At 51.5% G+C, this 25,919-nt stretch overlaps 1 protein-coding gene across 3 annotated transcripts; it reads right to left on the bottom strand.

Moving 5' to 3' along the window:
- Positions 1-65: 65 nt before the first annotated feature.
- Positions 66-24,494, bottom strand: SLC35B4 (solute carrier family 35 member B4). 3 transcript variants are annotated; one of them, XM_074573183.1, is made up of 10 exons: positions 24,333-24,491; positions 19,346-19,459; positions 18,219-18,321; positions 17,060-17,109; positions 15,798-15,879; positions 14,360-14,420; positions 13,461-13,570; positions 13,172-13,247; positions 11,996-12,071; positions 7,872-11,073 (listed from the first exon to the last, which is right to left on the bottom strand). In XM_074573183.1, the coding sequence occupies exons 1-10, from the start codon at positions 24,407-24,409 to the stop codon at positions 10,827-10,829; spliced, it is 996 nt and encodes a 331-aa protein (XP_074429284.1). In that variant the 5' UTR covers positions 24,410-24,491; the 3' UTR covers positions 7,872-10,826. The 3 variants fall into 3 exon arrangements, with proteins under 3 accessions (XP_074429285.1, XP_074429286.1, XP_074429284.1); XM_074573184.1 differs by lacking the exons at positions 7,872-11,073; positions 11,996-12,071 and adding an exon at positions 66-1,028 and having other exon boundaries at positions 24,333-24,494; XM_074573185.1 differs by lacking the exons at positions 7,872-11,073; positions 11,996-12,071 and adding an exon at positions 6,787-7,068.
- Between the last annotated feature and the right edge of the window lie 1,425 nt (positions 24,495-25,919).

Raw genomic sequence — 25,919 nt, 5'->3', positions numbered from 1 at the left:
CATATGTAATATGTAATATTTACATTTCCTTTAGCAGATTGTGAAGCTTTGCCGTTCGTGGTTTTTAGTTTCGAGCGTTTATTTTTGGCTGAAAGTACAGAAGTTGTGACTCGGTGCCCATATATTTATAGACTGGCAGATAAAAGCGGGGCCGTTTCAGGGAACTCTGTTTTTATTGGCAGGAAGCGTGTTTGGATTACAGCAGAGTAACACCTTGAGTTAGTCACAGTCAAACAACTCTCTGAGTCTTGAATTTTACAGAGGGGAGTGTAACAAGCTGTTTAATTTCCCTTTTTTTAAATTAAACATTCGGCATTCAATAAAACCGGTGACTGCGGTGGCTGCCTTGTGAATGCAAATGGCTTTGCCGGCCGGAGGATGTAGCGGCGCGCTCATCGCACGTGCTGCGTCGGAGCCCCGTGTCACGCATCGGTAAACCAAGGCAGAGAAAATTCCGCTGATTTGTGTTATCTCATCAGGTTGGGTTTGTGTTATCTCATCAGGTTGGGTTTTTCTACAGGAACTGGGTGAGAACGCTGGAGTGTTGCCTCTCTGCTCGGGTGCCGGGTCTTTGAGGTGAAGCAGAGAAGACCGTGCTTATGCACAAGTGTTTTGGGAAGTCACGGGCGTCCTGATTCCTCCACCAGGGCAGTAGCAACGCGGCGGGAGCTAAAACACAGATGCAGGAGCAGGAGCTGCTGAATTAAGGAATGACGGGTTTGTTAGACGTAAGGGGATGGTGTTTCAATATGGGCCTGGGTCTGAAGGAGGGGATATGAAGCTCGCCAGCTAAAAGTTTGATGCGCAGCTCAGTGAGGACTTCCAGGGGCTGCAGAACAGGTCCAGAAAGAGCTGCTCCTGCAAATCTGCTGAGCTTTTGGAGTTCCGGAGGCCAAGATGCTCCACGGACCACCACAGAGTGTGTAGGCAGCCAGGGTAGCCTGCTGCGGGCTTGGTAGAAGATGAGAGCAGGAGCCACGTGGCAGCTCGGATTCTCCAGCACCCACTCCCCAGATTAGGAGCTGTATCTGTGAAAAAATGGGTGCAAAATGGTTTGGTTTGGTACTCTGACCTTCATCTCCCTGCCTCCCTCCTCCATTAAACCCACTCGTATGGACCCGAGAAACCCTTGAAGATAGAAACCAGTGGTAGAGGCTCAACTGGGGGGTGAGGCCACTGCGAATCCAGCAGCTACACCTTTTTATTTTAAATTTTTTAAGCGTGTTCTGGAAACAGATGGGGCATAGATGCCAGTATTGACCAAAGGGCTGTTTATTTCTCTGCAGAGCACGCACAGCCATTTCTAAAAATACCTTCCTGAAGCGCCATGTCATGTCCCAGCAGCGGCTGCCCCGCTACCTCCGCCTGCTCCCTCGGGAGCTTGTCTAATTGAATATGCTGCATAATATGCTGCTAATTTGGCAGCTGTCAAAATGAATTATAATTTTTTTTCTAACAGGCGAGGAGAGTTGGTGTGATTACACCAACTGCCCGTGTTTCTCTCTGCATCCCCAGCTCCAGGGAGGTGAAGGGTTTGAAGGAGACCCATGAGCTCTTTCCCTGGTCTCGCCCTGCACTTCCATGGTATTGCGTCAACAACTCCAGCCTTGCAAACCGCTTTGCCGATGACACAAAGCTGGGGGGGTGGCTGACATACCGGAAGGCTGTGCCGCCATCCAGAGAGACCTGGCCAGGTCGGAGAGTTGGGCAAAGAGGAACCTTATGAAATTCAACAAGGGCAAGTGTAGGGTGCTGCACCTGGGGAGGAATAACCCCCTGCACCAGGACAGGTTGGGGGTGACCTGCTGGAGAGCAGCTCGGTGGGGAGAGACCTGGGAGTGCTGGTGGACAACAGGATGACCATGAGCCAGCCATGTGCCCTTGTGGCCAAGAAGGCCAATGGCATCCTGGGGGACATCGAGAAGAGTGTGGCCAGCAGGTCCAGAGAGGTCACCCTCCCCCTCTGCTCTGCTCTGGGGAGGCCACACCTGGAGTGCTGTGTCCAGTTCTGGGCTCCCCGGTTCCAGAAGGACAGGGAACTGCTGGAGAGGGGACAGGAAAGGGCTATCAAGATGATGAGGGGACTGGAACACCTCTCTGATGAAGAAAGGCTGAGGGATTTGGGTGTCTTCAGTCTAGAAAAAAGACGGCTGAGGGGGGATCTTATCAACACTTATAAATCCTTAAAGGGCGGGTGGCAGGAGGATGGGGCCAGGCTCTTTTCAGTGGTGCCCAGTGACAGAACAAGGGGTAATGGGCACAAACTTGAACATAGGAAGGTCCACCTAAACATGAGGAGGAACTTCTTTGCTGTGAGGGTGGCAGAGCCCTGGCACAGGCTGCCCAGAGAGGTGGTGGAGTCTCCGTCTCTGGAGACATTCCAAACCCGCCTGGACGCGTTCCTGTGCCACCTGCTCTGGGTGACCCTGCTCTGGCAGGGGCTTGGACTGAATGATCTCCAGAGGTCCCTTCCAACCCTGTGATTCTGTGACTGGGCTCCCCGTACAGTTACTAGTTTCTGACCCTGGCTGCGTTTGCCAGCCCTACTGGAGTCACGTACCTTCTCCCCATGGTCTGTGGGGTTGGAGCTCAACCAAGAGCCCTCGGTACAGTCAGCCCTGCAGCCCCTGCGGTGCTCGGTACTGCAGACCCTGCGTAGGCTCTGCACTAAATCTTGCTTCTTGGACATACCCTTTCTGTAACCCTCGTGAAATATTTTAAGCCTCTGAGATATTTTTTTGTCTGTAAGGCGGAGGGAGAGGAACCCTCGTAGCTGAGGCTGAATTTTATTTTCCTGCAGGGAGGAGGAGGAGGAGAAGGAGGCGGCGGCTCCTACATTTTTATCATTCGTGCTTTTCTCCGCTCATACCTCAGAGCAAGTAGAAGCATGAAGGTGTAAATCAACGTCTATCACAGAAGCATGAAGGCTCCACAGTGAAAAATCCCCTACGCTGAGGGTCTTTCCTGGAGAATAAATCTTCTCTGGAGACCCACATCTCCATTCCCCAGTGCTTTCCTGGCTGGTACCAGCACAGAGGCTCACAGCAGGTAGCCTCTGCCCAGAGCAGAGATGAGGTGGCATCATAAATCCTCCAGTGGGAAAAGGAGGGTTTCCCATATGTTGGAGACTGTGTGGGGTTCAAAAGGAATCATAGAATTGTAGGATCATAGAATCCCAGGTTGGAAGGGACCTCAAGGATCATCTGGTCCAACCTTTCTTTGCAAAAGCACGGTCTAGACCAGCTGGCCCAGCAGGATTTTAAAAGTGTCCAATGATGGGGAATCCACCACATCCCTGGGGAGATTATCCCAGTGGCTGATTGTTCTCAGGGTGAAAAATTTTCCTCTTGTGTCCAGTTGGAACACAGAGTCCAGAGTGGCATTCCTTGCACTAATCCCGTGCTTTGGGGCTTCCATCAGTCAACTGTGAGGACTACGAAGGACCATGTTCCTCTCCTCCCCTCATCTCACTTGATGTTCCGTTGACTGGGAGCATTGCAGAGCATTTCTCCAAGGCAGGGCATGATGCAGCACTCCCCAGCGCGGGTCTGCCTTTTGTGTGGTTGCAGCCAGCTGGTAGGACCTCAGGCCACCTGAAACACAGGTAGTGTGTGGCTGCACACCTTACGACTGACCATCTCAACAAGCCACGGTGTCTTCCAGGCTCTCGGAATGGGAATCATAGACTCACAGAATGGTTTGGGTTGGAAGGGACCTTAAAGACCATCTAGTTCATACCCCCCTGCCCTGGGCAGGGACACCTCCCACCAGACCAGGTTGCTCCAAGCCCCGTCCAACCTGGCCTTGAACACCTTCAGGGATGGGGCAGCCACAGCTTCTCTGGGCAACCTGGGCCAGTGTCTTACCAACAGACCTACCAACAAGCCAGCAGCCTTGGCTGATGGAGGGGGTCGGGGTATTTCTTCCTCTTCTCAAGGGTGGAAACAGCTGCCAGCACAGCAGGAATGATGCTCCAGGGACTGCATCCTCCCCTCCTGTCCTGATGGAGGACACCTCTGCTTGTATTAGGTCCCTTTGCGATGCCCACCTTCTCAGCAGAGTGTCACCAGGTGTCACCACTGTGTCATGCTTTGGGCAGTATCTGCCTTTTGCCCTCTAAAGAGGAGACCAGGGGTTATTTCCACCTGTGGGATGGCCCAAAGCAGGGTCGACCCCTCATCTTGGCACGCAGGACCACAGGCATCATCTTCCAGCAGAGATGATCATAGAATCATAGAATCATTTTGGTTGGAAAACACCCTTGGGATCATCGAGTCCAACCATCAACCCCACTCTACAAAGTTCTCCCCTACACCATATCCCCCAACACCACATCTAAATGAGTCTTAAACACATCCGGGGATGGTGACTCCACCACCTCCCTGGGCAGCCTATTCCAGTGTCTGACCACTCTCTCTGGGAAGAATTTTTTCCTAATGTCCAGCCTAAACCTCCCCTGTTGCAGCTTGAAGCCATTCCCTCTTGTCCTATCACTAATTACCTGTGAGAAGAGACCAGCACCAACCTCTCTACAGTGTCCTTTCAAGTAGTTGTAGAGAGTGATGAGGTCTCCCCTCAGCCTCCTCTTCCTCAAACTAAACAGTCCCAGCTCCTTCAATCGCTCCTCATAAGATTTATTCTCCAGGCCCTTCACCAGCTTCGTTGCCCCCCTCTGCACTCGCTCCAGCACCTCGAGATCTCTCTCGTATTGAGGTGCCCAAAACTGGATGCAATACTCCAGGTGTGGCCTCACCAGTGCTGAGTACAGGGGGACAATCACCTCCCTCCTTCTGCTGGTCACACTATTTCTAATACAAGCCAGGATGGCATTGGCCCTCTTGGCCACCTGGGCACACTGCTGGCTCGTGTTCAGCCCCTTGTCAATTAGAACCCCCAGGTCCTTTTCTGCCAGGCAGCTCTCCAGCCACACTGCCCCAAGCCTGTAGCGACGCGTGGGGTTGTTGTGGCCCAAGTGCAGGACCCGGCACTTGGCCTTGTTGAAGCACATTCCATTAGCGTTGGCCCCTCGGTCCAATCTATCCAAGTCTCTCTGTAGAGCCTCCCTATCCTCATGCAGATCAACACTCCCGCTTAGCTTCGTGTCATCTGCAAACTTGCTGATGATACACTCTATGTCCTTATCAAGGTCATCAATAAAGATGTTAAGAGAAATGGTCCCAACACTGAGCCCTGAGGGACACCACTTGTGACTGGCCGCCAGCTGGATTTAACTCCATTGACCACGCTCTTTGGGATGTCACCTGCCTCTTCCCTGGCGTGTCCCCAGCACCTCCTACGTGGGAAACTAAGGATGCTCCTGCTTTGCCTCCTCCATCTCAGGCTGGAAGGGGGTAAATTAACTCTTCACATGCCCTGCGCTGAGGTCCTTTGGTCCATGCAGGGTCGGGAGCTGCCTAGGGAGAGATGGGGAAGCGAAGGGTGAAAACCGGCTGGTTCTAACTTGTATGGAAGTGGAAAAAATAATAATAAATACTAAAATTTTCCATCAAACTTTGGAGAGCTTTCGAAGGAGGAAGGGTGCCAGCAGAGACCTGTGAGCCTGGGCCGTGCTGGAGGCGAAAAAAAAAGGTTCTGTGTTCTCCGAGCTCTTCCCCTCCCAAATTTGCCCCGTCAATAAATCTCACCTTCTTGCCCTCTCGGGCTCCGAGTGCTGATTTATGACGGTTATAATGAAAGACGCTGAACAGAAACGAAATGTGCGGCTCCGGGTGATTTACAGAGACATCTTTATCCCTCTCCTGCCCCTCTCATTTCATTTAGTGGCGGGAGCGAGTTTTTTTACACCTTGGAAGCGACGAGGATTTCATCGCGGTTCCCAAAGGAGTTCAAAGCTTTCCCTCTCACTTTAATAAAAAAAAAAAAAAAAATATATATATATATCTCCCTTGTTTCTCTCCGACCCACCGTGGCGAGCCCAGGCTGCGACGGGCCGAGGAAAGATTGAAAGCGTTAATAAACACCAGCCCAGATTTAATGAAAGGCAAAAGATTTCTGAACAAAAATCTCCGAGCTGATGAAAGCCGAGCCTGGCCGACGAGGATTTATTTAACGAACGGCTGCCAGGATGTGGGGAAAGATGATTTGTTCGATTAGAAATAGATATAGTTGGTAACCGGCTGGAGAATTATGCGTCCCCATTAAAGCTCTGAGGTGGGGAAGGTTTAAAGGCGTGTTAAACACGAAGCGAGGGGCAGGATTTTAACGCCACGTCACTGGTTTTGCAGCGATGGAGACGCCACCGGGGTCTGGAAAGCCCACGGTAATTTTATAACAACTTCATTTCTTGCTATTTCGGTTGGACTAGATGATCTGAAAGGTCCCTTCCAACCTAGGCCATCCTATTTATTTTTTTAAACCCGGCCCCGGCTGGGATGCTGGCCCCACGCAGCCGGCTTCACGCTTAAGCGCTGGTGCCAGGAGGCTTCGTTCCCTATTTCGACGCCTCCCAGGATAACACCAGAGCAAGCGAAGCAGCGCTCGGTGCTGCGCGGAGGAGATTCCCGGAACCCGGGAGCCTAAAACAACTCTTGGGTCTTGCCTGGCAACCTCAAATCCTGATGGTCCCACGGCTTTGGGCTCAAACTGCTGCCCTGAGTTGGGTCCTCCAACCCCTGTGGGTGCTCGGGGACCTCGGCTGCCCCAGCTCACCCACATAGCTGCAATTAGAGATGGATATAGTTTATTGTAAGTGCAATTAAAAAAGGAGCCTCCCCCAGCCCACCCGGCACTTCTCTTGCCTTTCTACAGCTCCTCATCCCCCCAGACCTTGGTTCAAGACCCCTTTAGAAGGAACCCCAGCTGACGGGGCCGGACGAGGTGGGTGGTCCTGGCTTGGGGCTGCAGGGAGGGAGGGAACCACAACCGCCGGCACCGCGGGCTGGAGCTCACGGCTGCTTCAGCTGCATTCGCCTGGTGCGTTCGCCATCGGCCGCCACGAGCCACGAGGAGGAGATGGGCACAGGGGATCTGGGGAAAGCAGCTTCTCAGCTGGTGGCAGCAGCTGGAGGATAAGGTCGGGCAGGAGCACAGCAGATGGGCACGTGCTTTCTGGGTAGAATCATAGAATGGTTTTGGTTGGAAGGGACCTTTAAGATCACCAAGTCCAACCATCAGCCTAACACTGCCAAAACCACCACTACACCTTCGGTACCTGAAGGGGGCCTACAGGAAAGCTGGGGAGGGGCTGTTTGCAAGGGCATGTAGCAATAGGACGAGGGGCAATGGCTTTAAACTAGAGCAGGGCAGGGTTAGATTGGACATTAGGAAGAAGTTCTTTCCAATGAGGGTGGTGAGACACTGGCCCAGGTTGCCCAGAGAGGTGGGGGAGGCCCCATCCCTGGAGACATTCAAGGCCAGGCCTGATGAGGCTCTGAGCAACCTGATCTAGTTGAAGATGTCCCTGCTCGCTGCAGGGGGGTTGGACGAGATGACCTTTAGAGGTCCCTTCCAATCCAACACATGATTCTATGATTCTAAACCACGTCCCTCAGCACCACACCTACAGGTCTTTTAGATACCTCCAGGGATGGTGACTCCAGCACTTCCCTGGGCAGCCTGTTTCAATGTTTGACAACCCTTTTGGTGAAGAAATTTTTCCCAAATCCTCCCAATTCCCAATACTCTGGCGCAACTTGAGGCCGTTTCCTCCTGTCGTACCGCCTGTTCCTCGGGAGAAGAGACCGACCCCCCCCTCACTACGCCCTCCCTCCAGGGAGCCGTACAGCGCGATAAAGGCACATTCACTTTAAAGGCAGGAGAAGTTGTGTGTCGATTTCAGAACCCCATTAATTGTCCAACCACCAATTAACCAGTAGCAAAGCATGAAAGGAGAACCACGACCAACATACTTTGAAGAGGATATATATTTATTTTGTTTAAAAAAACAAACAAACAAACAACAAAAATACCACCCTAAACCTAACCAGCCAACCCAAAAGCTCTGCAAATCCGGAACACTGATCAAAAAGGATTTTGGCTCGCCCGCTTTTCCAGCCTCTGCTAAAAAAATATGTGCTATTATCGCTATAGCAAACATTAAAACCAAACCAAGTAGCCCCATTTGGGGAGGGGGGGAGCCCTGGACTCGAATACCAGTTTTTTGGCTAACGGGGCCCTTCTGCATGGACCTTTCCTCCAGCTCCCAACGGGGCAAGCTCTCCTACAGCAGGAAGGGAATCGCTGCCACTTCTGCCACCCTGTAACAATTATAAATATTCAGAAACACACAGATCACGCTGTAAAATAAAATAAAAAAAAAAAAAATACCCCCGACGACAACAAAGAATAACCCATCGTTGACACCCGGTTTGAGTGAAGACCAAGTACAGCACGCGGTCAAAAGAAGAGAAACCCAAATCTCCCCCAACCTCCCGGCATCGCATGGAAACCGGAGACAACGTGCAATTTCGGCGACACAAAAGCTTTGATGAACCCCAGCAGTTACTCCCTGGCCCCGGTGCTCTCACGCTGACTTTGTGTTGCCTTCCTCTCCCTCGCGGTCTCAGCTGAAGCTCCCTGTAAATAGCTTTGAAGATCAGGATGAGGGATAAAGGTTTTGCCTTTCTCTGGGTCCTTCCTGGAGCCCGTGCAAAGAGCTGGAAGCGAGAGCTGACCTGTGCTGGGGCAGCTGGTGGGAAACTCCCCATCTACAAAATCCTTGGAAACATCCCACCTCTGACACTCCAAATACAAGAGGTTTATCAGGCTCAGGAAAAATCCAAACCAGTAGGGAAAACCCTTCAGGTTCTCAGGAAGGAGGGAGCTGCGGGTCCCGTCAGGTCTGGTTGGGATGGAGTTCACCTTTTCCACAGCAGCTTTGGATTCGTGGCTAAAACAGTATTAAAGACACACCCGGCATTCCAGCGCTTCCACAGCTTCCCACTCTGCCTCCCACCAGTGATGAGGCCACGGGTGGGCAAGAAGCTGGGAAGGGGCACAGCCGGGATAACTGACACGGATAAAAATCAGCAATAAAAACGGAGAGGGTTTTTTTGGGAAGGCGGCCGTTGCTCGGGGACTGGCTGCGCACGCGTACATCTAACGGTGGGAGGTGGTGAGGGGTCACCATTGCATCACTTGGGGGGGGTTTCCCCCCCTTTCCTCTTTCTTTTGCTTATTAAATGGTCTTTTCTCTCTACTCACAAGTTTTCTTGGGTTTGCTTTTCCTGTTCCTCACTGCGGGGGACAGCGAGTGGGCAGCCGTGTCCTGCTTAACCCCAGTCGGGATTAACCCACCAGAAGCGCGGGTTTAACGTGGGCGGAGGAATAACGGAGTATAGTCCTTACTTGGCCAAGCTTGGTGTGAATCAGGTCGACGTTGCTGGATGCCCTAATTACCACAGCTGAGCAGGGACAGCGTCACGATGATTCTTAGATCATGGAATCATCATAGATGATGAGGACAAGGCGCTCCAAGAAAATTGAGGGAGCACAAACCAGTGCTCCCCGCTGCTCCGAGACCCAGACCAGGCCGGGTGCTAACCCCCGCTCTGCCCACCGCCCAGCAGCTCCTACAAGACCTGCGGCTGCTGCTCCTCACCTTGCTGGGACGCACATTGCCAGCATGCATGGGGACACACACCCAAAGCTCTTGAAGGTCACTCCTGCCCCAGCTGAGGGGTGACACTAAGGGACACCAGGTGGATGCTGATGCCCAGAAACACCATGGGTGAAGCTGATGCCCAGAAACGCCACGAGCGAAGCTGATGCCCAAGGGGTGGAAGAAGAACTGGGTGAAGGGACAGTAAAACCAGTTCCCCCCAGCAGCAGAAGTAAGCTCAGCTGTACTGGCCCTTATTAAGTTTCTTGGCATCATTTGAACCCTGACGTTGGGCCGGATCCGGGGGGCGCGTTGGGGGCTCAGCACAGCTCGTTGCAGCTGACTGCTGGTAACGAAGCCCACGGAACACGCTCGTAATGAGGGAAAAAGTAGGAAGCGACTGAAAAGTGACCTGCACTGAGGATCTAACCAAAGCAGGTGGAACCCATGATACCCTCCGGCTGGTGAAGCATCAGGACAACATCTGGGGATGCAGCAAAGTCCCAGCAGCACTTCACCGTCTCCCTGAGAAGGCTGCGAAGGTGACACACTGGCACTTTCTGTCCCCTTAGCATCACCCCTTTTTGGTTTCCTCAGGCTCCCAACTAGGTCTTGCTACTAGTGACGGGGGCTCGGTGGCTTGAGGATCAGCCCCCTGAGCCATTCCCCCAGTGGAAGGTCTACTGGGCAGACTGGAAAGCTGAAGGTGGTAGCTACTGGCATGTCCAATGTCTTCCCAGCGCAGGTGGTAGGATCACACAACAAGGACTCGGGTTAACAGCCAGGCCGGGCATTTCCAGTGTAACTAACAACCTGCTGCACAAACAGCAGTTCCCCGGGTGTCAGCCAACCGTTACGGCCACCTGGACATTAAAGGATGGCACCAAACAGGCTCGGGGTCCAGCTCCTTAAAGCCGGGAGGAGTGGACAACAGCACCACAACAAGGTTGGGCTCCTAACAGAGAAGTGGGTCAGCTTTTCCGTTACTTAAAAAGGGTTATTCAAACAAAAAACAAAACAACCAAAAAACAGGGGGGGAGGTTGGAAGCAAAAGGGGCTGCATAAAAAAAATGCAACCTTGCAAAAATAACCGCGTCATCTCTCCATAATCCATGTCAGGTAGGTTCCCAGCGGAGGCTTCACATTTCCCAGGAGCTTGGCACAGCCAGCACCTCCCCCGTGTTATAAAAACAACCCCCTCTGGGGGATTCCCTGCTGCTCTGCTCTATAAAACAATAAAAAGGTCCCTGCAGAGAGTCCCCGGCTGTTACTCCTCCTTTGGCCTCTTCCTCCAGCGGGCCAGGAAGGGCCCGAGGCTGTTCCACACCTCCGTGTACATGAGAGTCCCCACGAAGACGAAGGTGGTGCCCAGCCAGTGCCAGGCCGTGAAGGGGTTGCGAAAGTAGAGGATGGAGAAGATGAGGCTGACGAACTTGCGCAGCGTCACCACCAGCGTGACAGTGAGGGAGGTGCACTCCGTGGTGAGGATGAAGACGCCGCGGATGCAGACGTATCTGGGTGGGCGGAGGTTAAGGGGCCATCGGGGCTGAAGAGGAAGGACACCTGGGCGGGCCTTCAGGAATGAAAAGAACTGGGCACCTGATAGCCACAGTCTGGTTAGAGAGGGGATAAAATTCCCTTCCCCTCACACCAGCATTTCTACTGCTATGAAGAGCTTCACTACAAACCCCAGGGACAACCCAAATCTCCCAGACTGCCCCCAGGCTTGCGCTGGGGCAGCAAAACGACCCTGGGGCTGATGCGTTGGCAAAAGGTTAATGGCGCGCAGTGTTTACCGTCCCTGCCAGGGAGCCAAGGGAAGCGAAAATCAGACTTCTCCGTTTATACCCAGCAGAAGTCCCCTTTTCCCCTGAGCAGACGTGGGAAAGGTGGATGAAACAAGGGGGTTTCGTGGAGGAGCGTGAGCAGCAATAGAGCACCGCACTCTCTCAACAGTGAGAGGAAAATGGTAAAAGGGCCTTGGACTGAAGGGTCGCTTTTTCGAGGGCATCTCGGCTTCATCTTTCAGAGCTGTCCTCCCTGCCTGGAAGAATCCACACACCGATATGGCACACAAATGGCTCCTGATCTGTCCCGTCTCCCTAGAGCTGGGAGAAGAACCACCAGAATTTTATCCCAGCCAGTCTGTCCCTGGGGAGGTGGCGGCAGATTTCAGCCACCCTGGAAATAACATAAGCCCCAGGTTAAATTCCACTCCATATTTTCCAAGAGGTGGTGGCCAGGTGGTTCAGCCACCCAGGAAAAATAGCTTAAAGTCCCAGGTTAAATTTCACTCTATATTTTCCAAGAGTTACATGAAAATCAGCTCCCAAATGCAGGGAGGGCCCCAAGGACTTGGCACCCCCACCCCATTCCTCCTCTCCCGCCCCGCTGCCATCTCCACGGCGTGTCTCAAGCTGAGCTCTGAAAGGATACTGAGTGACGACGTTCATGAGGAGGTAGAACCACATGATTGGCAGGGTCAGCCCGATCACTGGGATCTGGAACGGCTCTGTAGGGGAAAAGGATGGAGCAAGGTCACTGCGCTGCTCCTGCTTAAAGAAGATGCAAGGAGAGGTGTCTCTCTCCTGGCCTGGATTGACCGTGGTCTGGGACACACTGCAGCTTCAGGAGGCCGTTGCTGCATCGGGCAGACTGAGGTGTGGGCACATTTTGATTTTGCTCCAAATGGAGAGTTACCTTGTTCTTACTGTGATAAATGACAAATACAAGAGAGCTGGCAGACGTTTCTGCTTGAACTTCCGTAGGGAAGAAAGGAAGATGGAGGAAGAAGTAGGCTAAGGAAAAAAAGACATTAAAAGGAAAGCTCCATCTTGCTTTCTTGTGTCAGGGCTGCCATGCCGTTAAAACTGGATGAATCAGCTGTGAGGCTCTGAGAGGCAGACAGCGTTAGCACGGGAAAGCCTGAGCAGCACCAGCAAAACAAAAGCCAACGGGTCCGTGTTTACACCTGTGGTTGAGGATTTGACCCCGTTACTCCCATTTTTGAACGACCACGTCGCTTTCCCCAAGGGTCACCTCATGCTTTCCTTGAGATAGGTGTACCATGCTAGAAATCATAGAATCATAGACTGTGTTGGGTTGGAAGGGACCTCTAAAGGTCATCTAGTGCAACCCCCCTGCAGCGAGCAGGGACATCTTCAACTAGATCAGGTTGCTCAGAGCCTCATCCAGCCTGGCCTTGAATGTCTCCAGGGATGGGGCCTCCCCCACCTCTCTGGGCAACCTGGGCCAGTGTCTCACCACCCTCATTGGAAAGAACTTCTTCCTAATGTCTGATCTAAACCTGCCCTGCTCTAGTTTAAAACCATTGCCCCTCCTCCTATCGCCACAAATATTTCACAATGATATTAATGAACAGGTTAAAGTGATCTACCCCTGCAAACAATCCCCTTACCCAGAGGGGATTAGAGAACCAGCCAACCTTTTCAGCAAAGATGCCTGCAATTTCACAAAATCAGGGATACAGGAAGCTTGCTGGCACTGAAAAACCTGGTGAATTTTACACAACTGTTGGACTGAAAGCTTCCTGTGGCATTTTCCAGAGGACAGAAAGGTACAAGAGCAAAGATCCGTCTGTGCAACACTTACCGGTCTGGCTGAAGAGGACTGCATGGTGGTAGATGTTTGGGGCCAGGAGGAGAAAGCCAGGGAGTGGTAACGCATGCTGGGGAGAAAAGTAAAAACATGAAGTTAACAGATTTAACAGATTATGTGAACTTATCCCACTTCTCATCCAGGGCCTCACACATCTGGATGCAGGCACTGCTCCAGCCTCGCAGCGTGTGATCCTTGGGATTTGTGCCGAGTACAGGGTGGGAGGGGAAGGGACTCTCTTAGGAGCTCTACCTGCCCAGGAAAAGCAAAAGAAAAGACTTACGTTGTAAAAAAGGGCTTCTTTGGAGTGCTTCCCAAACTGCTTGTACAGCATCTCCTGGAAAATCCCCATCCTGGCAGACATGAGGAGGGCGAAGGTGAGTGCAGCAATACCTGGAACAGAAGTACAGCCTTGCAACGCTGCTCAGGCACGGCATAGCTCAAGTCAATCAGCATGACGACTCCTGCAATTTAGCTTTCCACGGAAAAAGCCAAACCGTCCAGATAAAAAATTGATACTGGCCCTGGGGACGCGGGTATCTTATTACAAAGGCTGAGATGCCAAGGGACTTCTGAAAAGATCATCTCTTTAAAAAGAGACTCAGCCCTGGCAAGCAGAGTTGGTGGGATACCAGGGATACGGTTGCGTGCCACTACTGACAACACATCAATCCCAGTTTCCCTGAAAAGCCACCCATAAATCTATGTTGGAGGTATAAAAATAGACTCAAGTGCCAGCCTATAGAGACTCCTCCGTGAAATACTGTGCTGAACGAACACTTGAACCAGCTACAGCCCCTCTCCCTCTCTGCAGCGTAGCTCACAGCATCAGATTTAGCAGGTAGAGCTGCTTTTGCAGAAAGAAACCAAGAAGATATCTGCAAACCTGCATGACTATAGCCTCATTATGTCACTACGCCACCACCTTGTAGAAACTCTTTAGGTCCCGTACTTGACTTGTTGGCCAAATGAAGAGTATCTCCTTGCACAAAGCTGCTAATGAGGGCCACAAAGCCCCGTTTTTTACAAATCAACATCCACCAGGTGCTCAGCACAACTTAACCTCAGTGCGGCGACTCCCACCACAGCCTGCATTGCACGACCCACATGGCCAAGGACATCAGAGGGCCGAGTCTCGCCAGTATCCCAGCAAGGTGGGCCGGAGATGTGGCACTCACATACCTAGCAGCCACCACAAGAAAACTTGGGGTCCGTCGTCTTCATTTAAGCTGGAGTCAGATGCCTGGTGGAGGGAGACACAACACAGTCACCGTCAGCCACCACGTCCCTGCAGCTCATTCAGACCTGCCTGTAGCTCACTCTTGGTTTGTGCGTTGTGCTCCGAGCAAGCCCATCAAGCAAACACCGCCCAAGGTCCCCCATTCTCCAGTTGCTTCCCTGGCTGAATGGAGGTGGTAGCAACTACAGCACACTTTGCTCTCCACTCTGCTTCAGCGCATGCACCAGATGCCAGCAAAAAAGTGTAAACATCTGATTAAAAAGTATCTTTTCTGAAAGAAATGCCCTGGCTTGGCCAGAGACGGAACTCTGAGCACAAAAATAATCAGTGCCGCTGAGAAAGCTGCCACGGACAGCCCAGTGGCAGGCTCCTCCGTCCCCGTCTCAGAGGTGAGCGTGCAGGAAAGAACAAGGGCTCTGGCCAAGCCCCAGTCAGGTACTAAAACCAGGGCTCCGGCTTGGGGGCAAGACATTGAGGAAACCAGGGCCTGTAGGTGCTGTGAGCCGAGCGTAAAACTCTAGATAGCATGATCTGGCTCAACTCTCCGACGCTGTGGTTTAGGGCAAATTAGATTACTCACCTTTACCACAACTGTCTGTTCTATACCAAAAACCCCACGCCTGCTGAGAGTTTATCTGGATTAATACAGAGCACAGAGCTTCCTCGGACATTCGGAGAGTATAAAAAGCTATTAAATGATGGGCGACTTGGAGGTTTGACAGCCCTGTTTCATTTCCAGTCTCTCAGAGCTGGATTAAGTGCAACCAATTTTCACTTCACCACCACTTCATGGCATTTTTCTGTCTTCAAGCTGACAAGATCAGGCTGTGGGTGCTGACCCAGGAAAAGCCCAAAGTGGTGTTACACATGGATTTTCTTCATTCCCTCCTGTTCTCCAAATACATGCACTTTATTTCAAGGGCCACAGAAAGTCACATTGGATGACAACAGGGCTGGAAAAATCTAGCCTGAAAGCCAACAATTTCTTCTGGGATAAAAAGAGCAAAGATTTAAGATGGCTGGGTTTTGTTTAGGATTCACCTGCTCCTAACTGCAACACATTGCAGTAAGGGCAAGAGAAAACAGCTTCTAGCTGTTATCTCTGCGGCAAAACAATAATGGTACATTCTCAGCAAAAAGCAACCTGAACAACACAGGATAAAAGGGATCTGTAATGAAGTTAAGTCACATGCATGCGTGTGCATCCCTGCCCTCCAAACCACAGGAAAATCAGGCCAGGAACAAGAGCTTTGGGTGAGCAGATCTACTTGTCTCCCCATTAATAGTCAGGCAAAGGGAATGACTGATGAAGGTGCTGACAGCAGCTCCTCCTGTCGATAAGGTTCACAGCTGTGACCTCAGGCCCTTTCCAATCCTTACCACTTGCTTTGCAGACATGAAAGTGCAGGTAAAGATCCCCAGCGACACCAGGGCTATGGACGTGTATTTATATACGCTGTATCTGCACGGGGAAGAAGAAAGATGTCAGTGATCCAGCCCAGCCTCGCGTTGTTCATCTACTGCTCCCTTGCCTTGCATCTTGCTCCACTACACTGGTGTGAACTTGGGGTAATGGGCATGTACCCATTACCTAACGCTGGACATTGCTGGGAGGGAAGGTAAACTTACTCCAACTGTGACAAAAAAGAAGCATTTGGACTAAGATCTCCTTGCCCGGGGCAAAGGATACCTCTCAGATCAAAGCCAGCGCGGATCTCTGCATGGGGCGGCAGGGGATGTGCCCATAATGTCCCACAGCCAGATCCCAAGCAGCTGGCAGGACCCTCCTGTCCTTTCCCACTGTGGTGGCTTGACCCCAGCCAGCAGCCAAGCACCCTCACAGCCACTCGCTCATTCCTCCCACCTTGTGGGATGGGGGAGAGAACTAGAAGAGCAAGAGCGCGAAAACTCGTGGATCGAGTCAGAGTTTAATAGGAGAGGGGGGGAAAAAGAACAACAACAAAACCAATGCAAAAGCAATCCCTCAGCACTTCCCAGAAGCATGGCCACCGAGGAAGCCAAATCACCCCTAGCCCCATTCTTCCTCTACCCTGGTTTCTATTGCAGCGCGCGACATTATATGAGATAGGACACGCCTTTGGCCATCTCGGGTCAGCTGTCCCGGCTGCATCCCCTCCCAATTTCTTGTCTACCTACTTGCTGGGGAGGCAGGCAGAATGGGATAAAGAGAAAGCCTTGACACTGCGTAAGCGTTGTTCAGCAATAGCCAAAACATCAGTGTGCTATCAACACCGAGCCACAAATCCAAAACACAACACCATATGGGCTGCTATGAAGAAAGTTAACTCCATCCCAGCCAGACCCAGTACATCCATCCATCAGGAGCGGTACTGGCCTCACACAAGTCAGAGAAAAGTAAAGAGCTAACATAGAGGGCTGCAGCCATGTGTAAAAGCTCTCTCTTCGGTCCATGCTTGCCTTAAACAAAGGAGTGAGGGGTGGTGGAAATGCAGAAGAGGGACCTATTCCAGCCTCTAGTCCAGGCACACCTCTGTGCCCCAGTTTCCCCATCAGTAAAACAAGAACGTTTAACAGGAAAGGGGAGCGCACTAAACACCAGTCAGGAGTAAGTCAACAGCAAAGCATTCTCTGAAGATATAAGAAAGAGGCTTGTGATTTACCTTTTCTTCAAAATTATGATACCTAGAGCCATGCTTGCTATGAGAGAGCCCTGGGAAAGAAGAGAGAGGAGGAGAAAAACAAAACAGAAGGTCAGCATGACAACACTCCCCGGACTGGGATGCTCACCCCAGAGAAACACTGCAAACTCAATACAACAAACATCAAAACACCAACAGAAATGCCAGAACGGGGTCAGGCAGACTGACAGGGTGAGGAGAATCTCACTTCAGGGAGGAGGAGGGGAGAAGTTGAGCTGGGTGTCGTGGGAACAAGGATGTTGGGGCAAACAGGCTGCTAGGATCTTCTGGCCAGTTGGCCTCCCCCTTTTTTGGCCCACTTGTGTCCCTCGATGTGTGCTACAGACCAAACGCAGCCAAATCTCTGTGTTTTTAATTGGGAACAGGAGTATGGCTCCATAGATTGACTGCAGGGCTGCAATACAAGAACCATCTCTCAGTGTTAATGTGGGCTCCTAGAGTGTTGTCTGGTTTTCTTCTTTTTAACCTCTCCTGACTTCAGGTATCTCAATCCCATGACGTGTTGCAGGAGAACAGCCCCCACTCAACAGATCTGCCCAGCAGGTTTTGTTATTCCCAACAGCTGGGACACCATTTTCTTTGGTTTTAACAGATGTTTTAGTCTGACAGTCACCTACACTTACGTGAAGATGTATTTTAATCGCATTTTCCAAAGCAAAAACCTATGCAGTAACAGTGCAGGTGGAACTAGGCCAAATTCATGCTCTCTGACCTGGGGTATTTAACCAAGAGACTTACACTGGGACATGAACCCCTTGGTATGGCTGCGTGGTCAAAGGGAAAGATGGGTCCCTTTGGCCAGCAATTCAGACCATCCAGGGCTGACAGCCAGAGTCTGAGCTTGGTTTTGTCATCATTACTTCCCCATCACCCTTGGAAATATGAAGCCCATTTGAGTCTCAGCTTCATAATCTGTTCAGGGACATTAAGTTGACATTTAACGGTCAACACTGTGAAAGCGAGAACTAGAGCTGAGCCTTCAGAGCAAGGCTGCTCTCCCCACAAGTTAGTTGGAGTGTAGTATTTGCACAGGGGTTTGTTGCCTTCAGTGAAAGAGAGGGTGGCAGAACACATGCGGCAGGGACAGCGAGGAGGAAAAGGATGATATGATGGTACTCACTGATCTGAAGATCATGTGCAACGGCATGGCGATATTTAAGTTCAGGGCATAGTTGTTGACGACACTGACAGTGAAGAACATGGCCACCATGATGAAATAGTACCTGAAACACAAAAACCGGCTGATGGCTGTGCACGTACCTCGCCAGGATGGTGAGACGCCCCTTGGGAACAGATTAAGCAGCACAAAGAAAGGTCTAGAGCTGAGCAGGAGCCCACTCAGCTCTTGGGACTGTGGACAAGGACTAATAAGGAGATCAATCCAGTTTTGATGTAGCAGAGAGGTCCTTAGAATGGGAAGCAGCTGACATGCACTGGCTCAGCTTGTGCTAATCCCAGAAGCAAAGGGGAACTGAGGAGAGCCCAGCTGGGATCTTTTAGCATGGAGTTCCTCCAGGTCCCTCTTTCCTAAGGACAGCATCGTAAGATAAGGCTTGATTTGAGGGGATTCAATTTCTGCCAGCAGGCATCGCTTCCATGAGTGGAAGGAGAAGCCATTCAAATCCATGGTTCTACACCTAAGCTAGACAGCCTCCACAAAATGAAATTCCTCGCTGTGATGCAGCCATGAACAGCACTAAACTTGCCCTCAACTTTCTGTCATGAGGATCTCTGTCCCAAGCACTCAGCACAGAGCTCTGTTTTGCCCCAGGCTAGGCAGTCTGCCAAGAAACCCCACAAAACCTCCTCACTTCACTTCAGCCACCGAGTGCCAGAGAAGAGAGCATGAACAGGCCAGGCTATTGCCAGGACAAGATCAGCCCTGACGGAGAAATGCAAGAGTCAATTTGGCTGGCTTTCCAGTAAAACTCTGCCTCCCGCGCCCACTGCACCAAGCCCCAGAGAGACCACGAGCTCTTCAAACACACCAGACTCTTAACTGTGCAAAATACTGCCCTGTTTCTTGGACAGGAAAGTATCTGATGGCAATTTCCTACTAAGAATTCTCGATAAACGAGCAGTTCATATTTTATCGGGCATGACAGGTTCTCAATGAGGCTTCGCAAATGCTGCAGAATGAATGGGATTTAGACAGGATAAACGGATAAGCCATTTTATTAAACACTTCTTGAGATAATAGATAGCCAGTCAATTTGTGCCTAGCAAAAGCATTCAGATCGACTGTACCTTATTGGTATGGCCGGCTTCTTCCTCCCAAAGTTGGTTTCGAATATAAAGCCTTCCACCGCAATAAACAGGAACTGGGAGAATGTCACTATGTTCCCACATCCTGGAAACTGCCTGCAGGCATGGAGAAGAAAGATTAGTGTAAGAGCAATGCCACAGAGAACAAACACCACATTGGGCTCCAACAAAAAGAGGCTAATAGCTTATAATCCCAGAGTGAGCATCAATCTGGAGGGGCTTTTCCACCTTATCTGTCCAAGTTGCCGTTGTTAAACACTTCCCTGCAGGTATTTACTCATCTGTACTTGTAGATCGATGAGCAGCAATCCCTTCCTCAACCACTTCCAAAGCGGAAGCGGGCAGCCACCCCCGCGATGGGGGACGTGGTGAATTGGGTAAGGAAGTGAAAGAGGAAATTGGTCACATCTCACAGGTCCGCATAACATCCCGCCAGGATACAGAATCTGAATCAGCAACATCAAGCACTGGCATAACCCTACTGAAGCTGTATCTCCCTCTTTCTCATGGGGAAGTGGTTTTGAAAGGGCTCACTCTCTACCTACAAGCTCCTGTGTTTGTTAGAGGCCAAGTGAAACGATGAGTCCACCCAGGAGGAAGGCAGCAGGATTTCCGACAGCCGTTAATTCCACTGCATGAGGGAAGGGCCAAGGTCAGGTCCATGTTTGCAGAGCAAAGCCCATGGTTCTGCTTGTACCCCATCCCCAGAACATGTGAACACAAGCTCGAAACTACTTTCAATTTCTCCAGCAAGCTTTAGCTCTCTGCCCTCCTGCATTTGCTGGATGCCAAGAGGTTGGCTGCAGGTTCAAGAAGGAACCTACAACAGTTCATCATGGGAGCCCAAAAAGGTTGTGACATTAAATGCCACATGACAGTCAGGCAGGCCAGGGAGCTGGCTGACAGGACACATGCTTTGCACTGAAGTTTTCAAACTCCACAGGGTATGGGCAGCCAAAAAGAGTGTCTGACCTCAAAAGAGACCCTCTTAGCTGAGCATCTTTGTCCTCCCAGAGAGACTCAAGCACTACAGTTATTACTAACTTTGTGGCGGAAATGACACCACCTTTGAGCAAATCAACCTTGTGTGCTTATTCTGAGGGGAGAGGAATTGCACGCAAGGGCTACAGCCCGTAACAGCCTGACATTCAACAAACACTCCCTGCATGCTGCTCACCCATTCCGAGAAACATGCCTGCTGCAGACCCTGCCTCCTTCCTAAGAAGCTTACAGGGAGCAAGGGAGGATTTCCTGGGAGGCACACAGTCAGCCGCAGGCTCAGAGGAGGCCCTGACATGTCAGATAATCACAAAGCTTGCTGGGAGACAGAGGAATTTGAGTGAGTACTTCCCCCTTCTCCAATGCAAGACAGAAACTGAGGTTGAGGACTTCACAGAGAAGCTGCGCGACGCTGAGTCCCAATCCCCACCTTGCTGCACAAGCACGCAGCTTGCTCACCCAGCGTGCTGTCACAAGTAGTCAGACGCTGGGTCTAGACAGAGTTTTGCAGAATGCAAGCTGAGAGATGCACTGGAGAACAGGAATAACTGGATAGCTGAGCTGAAGGTCTGGTCTCCTCCAAAATCTCCTATATCACACCCCAGACATCTCAGAAAAAGCAGCAGAGCTCTGGTTAATGCCGAGCTGGCATGTGGTTGCCACCAAACAGCACCTGAGAAGGCCACCTTCTCCCTGCATTTTCCACAGGGCAGGCACTAGCCTGAGCCCCGTCCCTCTACTCATCTGCCAATTTTCACATTTTTCAAAGCTTAACTGTCCATGAGGCTTCAATCCCTGCTGTGTAATGAGGTTAAGAGGTTCAAAAGTTACTTGGGGGAAGAAAAAAGAGACACTGAACAGGAGACAGAGGCCAGGCTCCACAATTGTAAACCTTATCTCTGTAGGCAAGTGAAAACTTGGAATAAACCAAGACTGTTTCCATGCACTAAACTTTGTTTACTCCCAGTACTCCCAGTTCACAGATCCTTGCATTCAGTCACTTGCTGTGCATATGACCTCACATTATCAGTAAAGTGTTGACAAAGGGTTTGACTGACAGTAAGAAGACAAACAAAAAAAAAACCCAGGCGGTATCTGCCCATGTCTTTGACTCCCCACCCTAACACACTGATAGACCTAAAGGAAGTGACAAGAAGTCGGGATATATCAACCAAAGATCTGCTTTAGCTGCAGCCAACTGATAGAAAGTCCTCCAGAAGCAACGTAGGAACACTCCGATGCAATTGTCACCCTGGCTCCTAGGACAGAATTGCCCGGGCTGTTGGTGTCTACCAGCCCCAGAAAGACGGTGGGATGAAACAGCCAGAGTGGGGCTCTCGGCCACATCAGCGGAGCACAAACAGACCAGCCCAATTTCTGCACGAGTTTGCGGCATGTTGGTGCAGAGTACTCACTCACGCCGAGTTCAGCACATCCAAATCACTTTTCCAAGACAGATTTCTGTCCATCACTGCAGAAGACTCCACATTTCACAGAGAATTCCTTCAACGGCCCATGCTGAAGAATAGACACCCCCATTTGCACCAAAAATGGAAGAAACCCTGATGAGATTTACCACGCAGAGCTTCAACCGTTTTTACAGAGAAGGCACCTCACAAGGACACAGCTTCAGAAGGCGAAGAGTAGAACATGGGCTTTCTAACCAGGCCTGTATGTACATGCCACACAAGAGCTTTGGCATCGTGGCTCAAAGACAGACACCGCCCCCCACCCCGGGACAACTAGTAAAGGCCATTAGCAGAACAGGTTGGGTTGCTCCAGACAGGGAAAATGGGATGAACGGGATGGCATTTCTTGCCCTGTCCAGGCCTCCTTCTGTTATTCAGACAGGGGCTTGTTTAACTTGCTCTTGAAAACCTCCAACGAGGAGTCTTCCTGCTTTCTCTTATGAACCTGCTTCACTACACTGAGAGGGAGCAAACCTAGGTTCTTGGCCTGCTTTACATACCTTTCACAGCGATTTAAGCCCCCTGTTTCTTGTTCTGCCTCCAGAGCCCAGCAGAAAAAATTATCTCCTCTTCTCTACAGCCATTCTCCACATGCTTAAAGTCTTTTGGCTGTCCTCAGGCATCTGTAGACTAAACAGTTCTCATTCCTTTATTCTTTCCTCATAAATCCTGAGCAAATTTCTTCCAATCACCTTTGTTATTCCTCACTAGACTGTCAGTCTGGTTACTGCCTTTCATGTGACCCTGCTCCAGGACTTTGCTTATTGTGGGAAGATTCATCTTCAAGGGGGACTTTTTTTACCTCTAGACAACACCAAGATCCAAAGAAATAACGAGTGTTACCCCAATTTATGGATCAAAGGTGAACAGGGCAAGTGAGGGGCAGAGGAACTGAGCTGTCAGGAACAGGGGAATTTCTAAAGTGGATGAGAAGTAATCCTTAAGAGCAGCTTGTGTGTAAAAATCAGCTTTTCTTAGATATCTGCAGTTGGACTTCTAGCATTTGCTGTACAAAATCCCTTCTGAGCTTTAGACACTTAATAGACCATTTGAGTAGGCCAAATGACTCACTTTTGTTTTAAAGTCTGGCTGGAGGACACACAAGCCTAGTGTGTCTTGCAATCATCTTACAAGCAAGTGCAAGAAGACAGATCCAAAGCTTTCTTCACCTCAAAGGGTGGCCCATTCCTCCTCCCTCACTGATGTTGCAGCACGAGCCAGGCAGGAAAGGCAGAGGTTAGAGCAATCCCCAAGAGGAAAGACAACTCTCCACGCGAAGTCTCTTCCTCCAGGAACTGCTTCTTGATTTATCCAGCGATTGCTGAGTGATTGCGCAACCTTGGGTTAAGGTACCTGCATTCTGGCCTCCCACTTTGAAGCAAATATCCCCGCTGCTGGCTTTGAGTCAGGTTCTCTTTTGCACTCCCTTTATCCTCTAACAGTCTGGGATGATGATGGGTAGAGAGGAAGTAAGGACAGGTATTAACTACTATTTTTGAATAATTGAAGTGGATATAGTACTGAATGGTCAGGGGATGCAGCTCCATACTGACTTACTATGATTGTAGACACAGAACCAGTTCAACCATTACTTTTTTCCAGCCAGGCCTAGCAAAAGTGGCCTTCACGGCTTGCCGAACAGCCGTGGAAACAAAACCAACAGACCATTACCTTTTCCAAGCCACGCTGGCCTTCCTCCATCAGGGTGAGGAAGGTGACACAGCGCTCAGACATACCCCAAACATCAGCCCTCCTCTCTCTGCAACCTGGCAATTCGCCTCCGCTCACAGAGCCACAAAGGACTCCTCTTCCTCACCGTGCTGGCTTTGAGGCCGCGTGACGCTGCCGAAGATCACATTTCCAGATGGACGATGTTCCCTCAGCCCTGCCTGCTGTCCCCGGGGACCCCTAGCCAGCTCCTGCATGTCTTCTCCTTGTGATTTCAGCTGTTACTCATATGAGACACTGCGATCGGAGAGCAGGGGATGCTTTAGGGCCCAACTGATGTGGTGGTCCCCGTGTCAGCAGGGATGGGAGATCCTCGATGCCTGGGCTGGATACCGAAGCCGACCATGACAGGACCAGACTGGGCCCAAGCTGAGGGGGACAGACCCCAGAAAACCTCACAAAACCCATCAGACAGCGACACAAGCCTGGGGCCTGGCAATCCACACCCGGGCTCCTTTTGACAGCTTGACGAGGGTCCCCAAGGCCTGGGGCTGCCCCCAAGCTGTGAGGGGGGCCGGCCAGCCCGGTGGGGCCACAGATCCCCCCCAGGGCCAGCCCCAGGCTGGGGCCAGCCCCGGGTGTCCCCCCACCCACCCAAATCCGCTCACACACACCCCCCAAATCTCTTGGAAACCCCCTGGGCGCCGCCGCCGCCGCTCCCTCCCCTCATAAATCCTGACGCCGGTGGGGGACACCCCGCGGACCCTCACCCCGATCCCACCCGTGTCCCCAACCCCTCCTTCTGCCCCCAAAGCCTCTCCCCGGCCCCACACCTGGCCAGCAGCTCCAGGAACACCACGTTGCTGCAGCAGCCGCCGAACACCAGTCCTACCGCCACGGCCGGGTGCATTGTATCGCCACCAAGCAGCGAGGCGGCCTCCCGGGCCGCCACCGCATCCCGCTCCCGGGCTCCTGCCCCGCTCCCGGCCCCGGCCCCCGCCGCCCCCGCTTCCTCCCGGCCGCCGGTAGTTCGCTCCCCGCCCGCCGCTCCTTCGCCGACACCGCGGCAGCTCCAGCGCTGAGACTACAACTCCCAGCCGCCCCCGCGACACCTCCCCGCCTGCTCCCTCAGGCCGTGCCGCCCCGCGGAGCATGATGGGAGTTGTAGTTCCGCGGGGGCGGGCGGGCAGTAATGGCGGCGCGGGGCGCGGCGCTGAGGCGGCGTGAGGAGGAAAGAGAGGCGGGGGGCGGCTCGAAAGCTGCTTTGCTGTTGAGGAACGGCCACAGATTGCCGGTTTGATTTTAGATAATGAAATTATCGCCTAGGTGTGAAATCGAGCTTGCCTGAGGCCTGCGGAGGAGCCTCCTGGGAGGTCTTCCCATGCTCTCAGGGCTGCAGGCAAGCCCCCATGGTCAATGCCACCATGACTGGTGGCAGAAACACTGGATACAGAGGCAGCAAAACTGGGTCTGAAAAGCAACTGTGTGCCTGGGAGGAGATGGGGGGGTACAAGGAGGGTCCGGGAAGGGGAGAACGGAGGAAAAAGTGCACAAAAAGGGTAGCTTGGGGGCTGCATGGGTCTGACAGCACCAGCAGCCGCCCAGGGCCTCACGGGGGGAGGGGGGGGATGAAGGAAAAAAAATAACCCATTCAGAGCGATGGACGAGATGGTATTTCTGGCACACATCAAGGTGGAAGAGAAGGGCAGCACAGTGCTGGAGGCAGAGGATTTGGGTGATGGGGGCCATCGGCGTGGGGACAAACTGCACCCAGAAGTGCTGCAGCTGCACCGACTGCAATGATGGAGTTATTAACTTGCCTGCATGACTGGGTACTTTGGCTTGGTTGTCAGGATGAAGACAGCACGTCAAGTCATGATAAAAACATGCATTAAAACAGCACAACCGCGCCAAGGATCCAGCCCCAATGTGTGGGCTCGGACTTTCTGTAGGGTTTAATGTAGTGTCTGTAGCACCTCCAGTATTATTTTGTCCCTATTAGAGTGTGTTGTTGCCCTGTTACTCCTTATCCCTGTGCCCTAAAGTGTGCTTTTGCATTCTTGCAGCTGAAGCAATTAATATTTTCTGCTGTTAATGTGGCTATGTATCAGTCGGGGGTGAAGCGTCTTTTCTAAAGTTATGTGGAGAGCCCAGCTAAGCATCTGTCAAAGGCCTCTGTGATCGATAGAAGCCATATTGATCAAAAAGTGGGATTTTCATGCTGCAGATATTTCATTTTGTTTTTAATAAAATTTTGATCTGAATCAGACCCAAATGTATTTTTTTTTTTCTTTAAATACCACAAGTGTGAAATCCCATTAACACATTGCAAAGAACTATGTTAAGTCCGAAAAATGAAGCACTTCTTTTGATGATTTCCAGCTCTTCAGGGAATGTGACAGCCTTGGCAGCTTCTCTGC

The sequence above is a fragment of the Larus michahellis genome, chromosome 1 (assembly GCF_964199755.1).
Source record: "Larus michahellis chromosome 1, bLarMic1.1, whole genome shotgun sequence".
Taxonomy (NCBI): Eukaryota; Metazoa; Chordata; class Aves; order Charadriiformes; family Laridae; genus Larus; species Larus michahellis.
The sequence above is the reverse complement of the archived record's forward strand: the minus strand, read 5'-3'. Positions and strand labels throughout refer to the sequence as shown.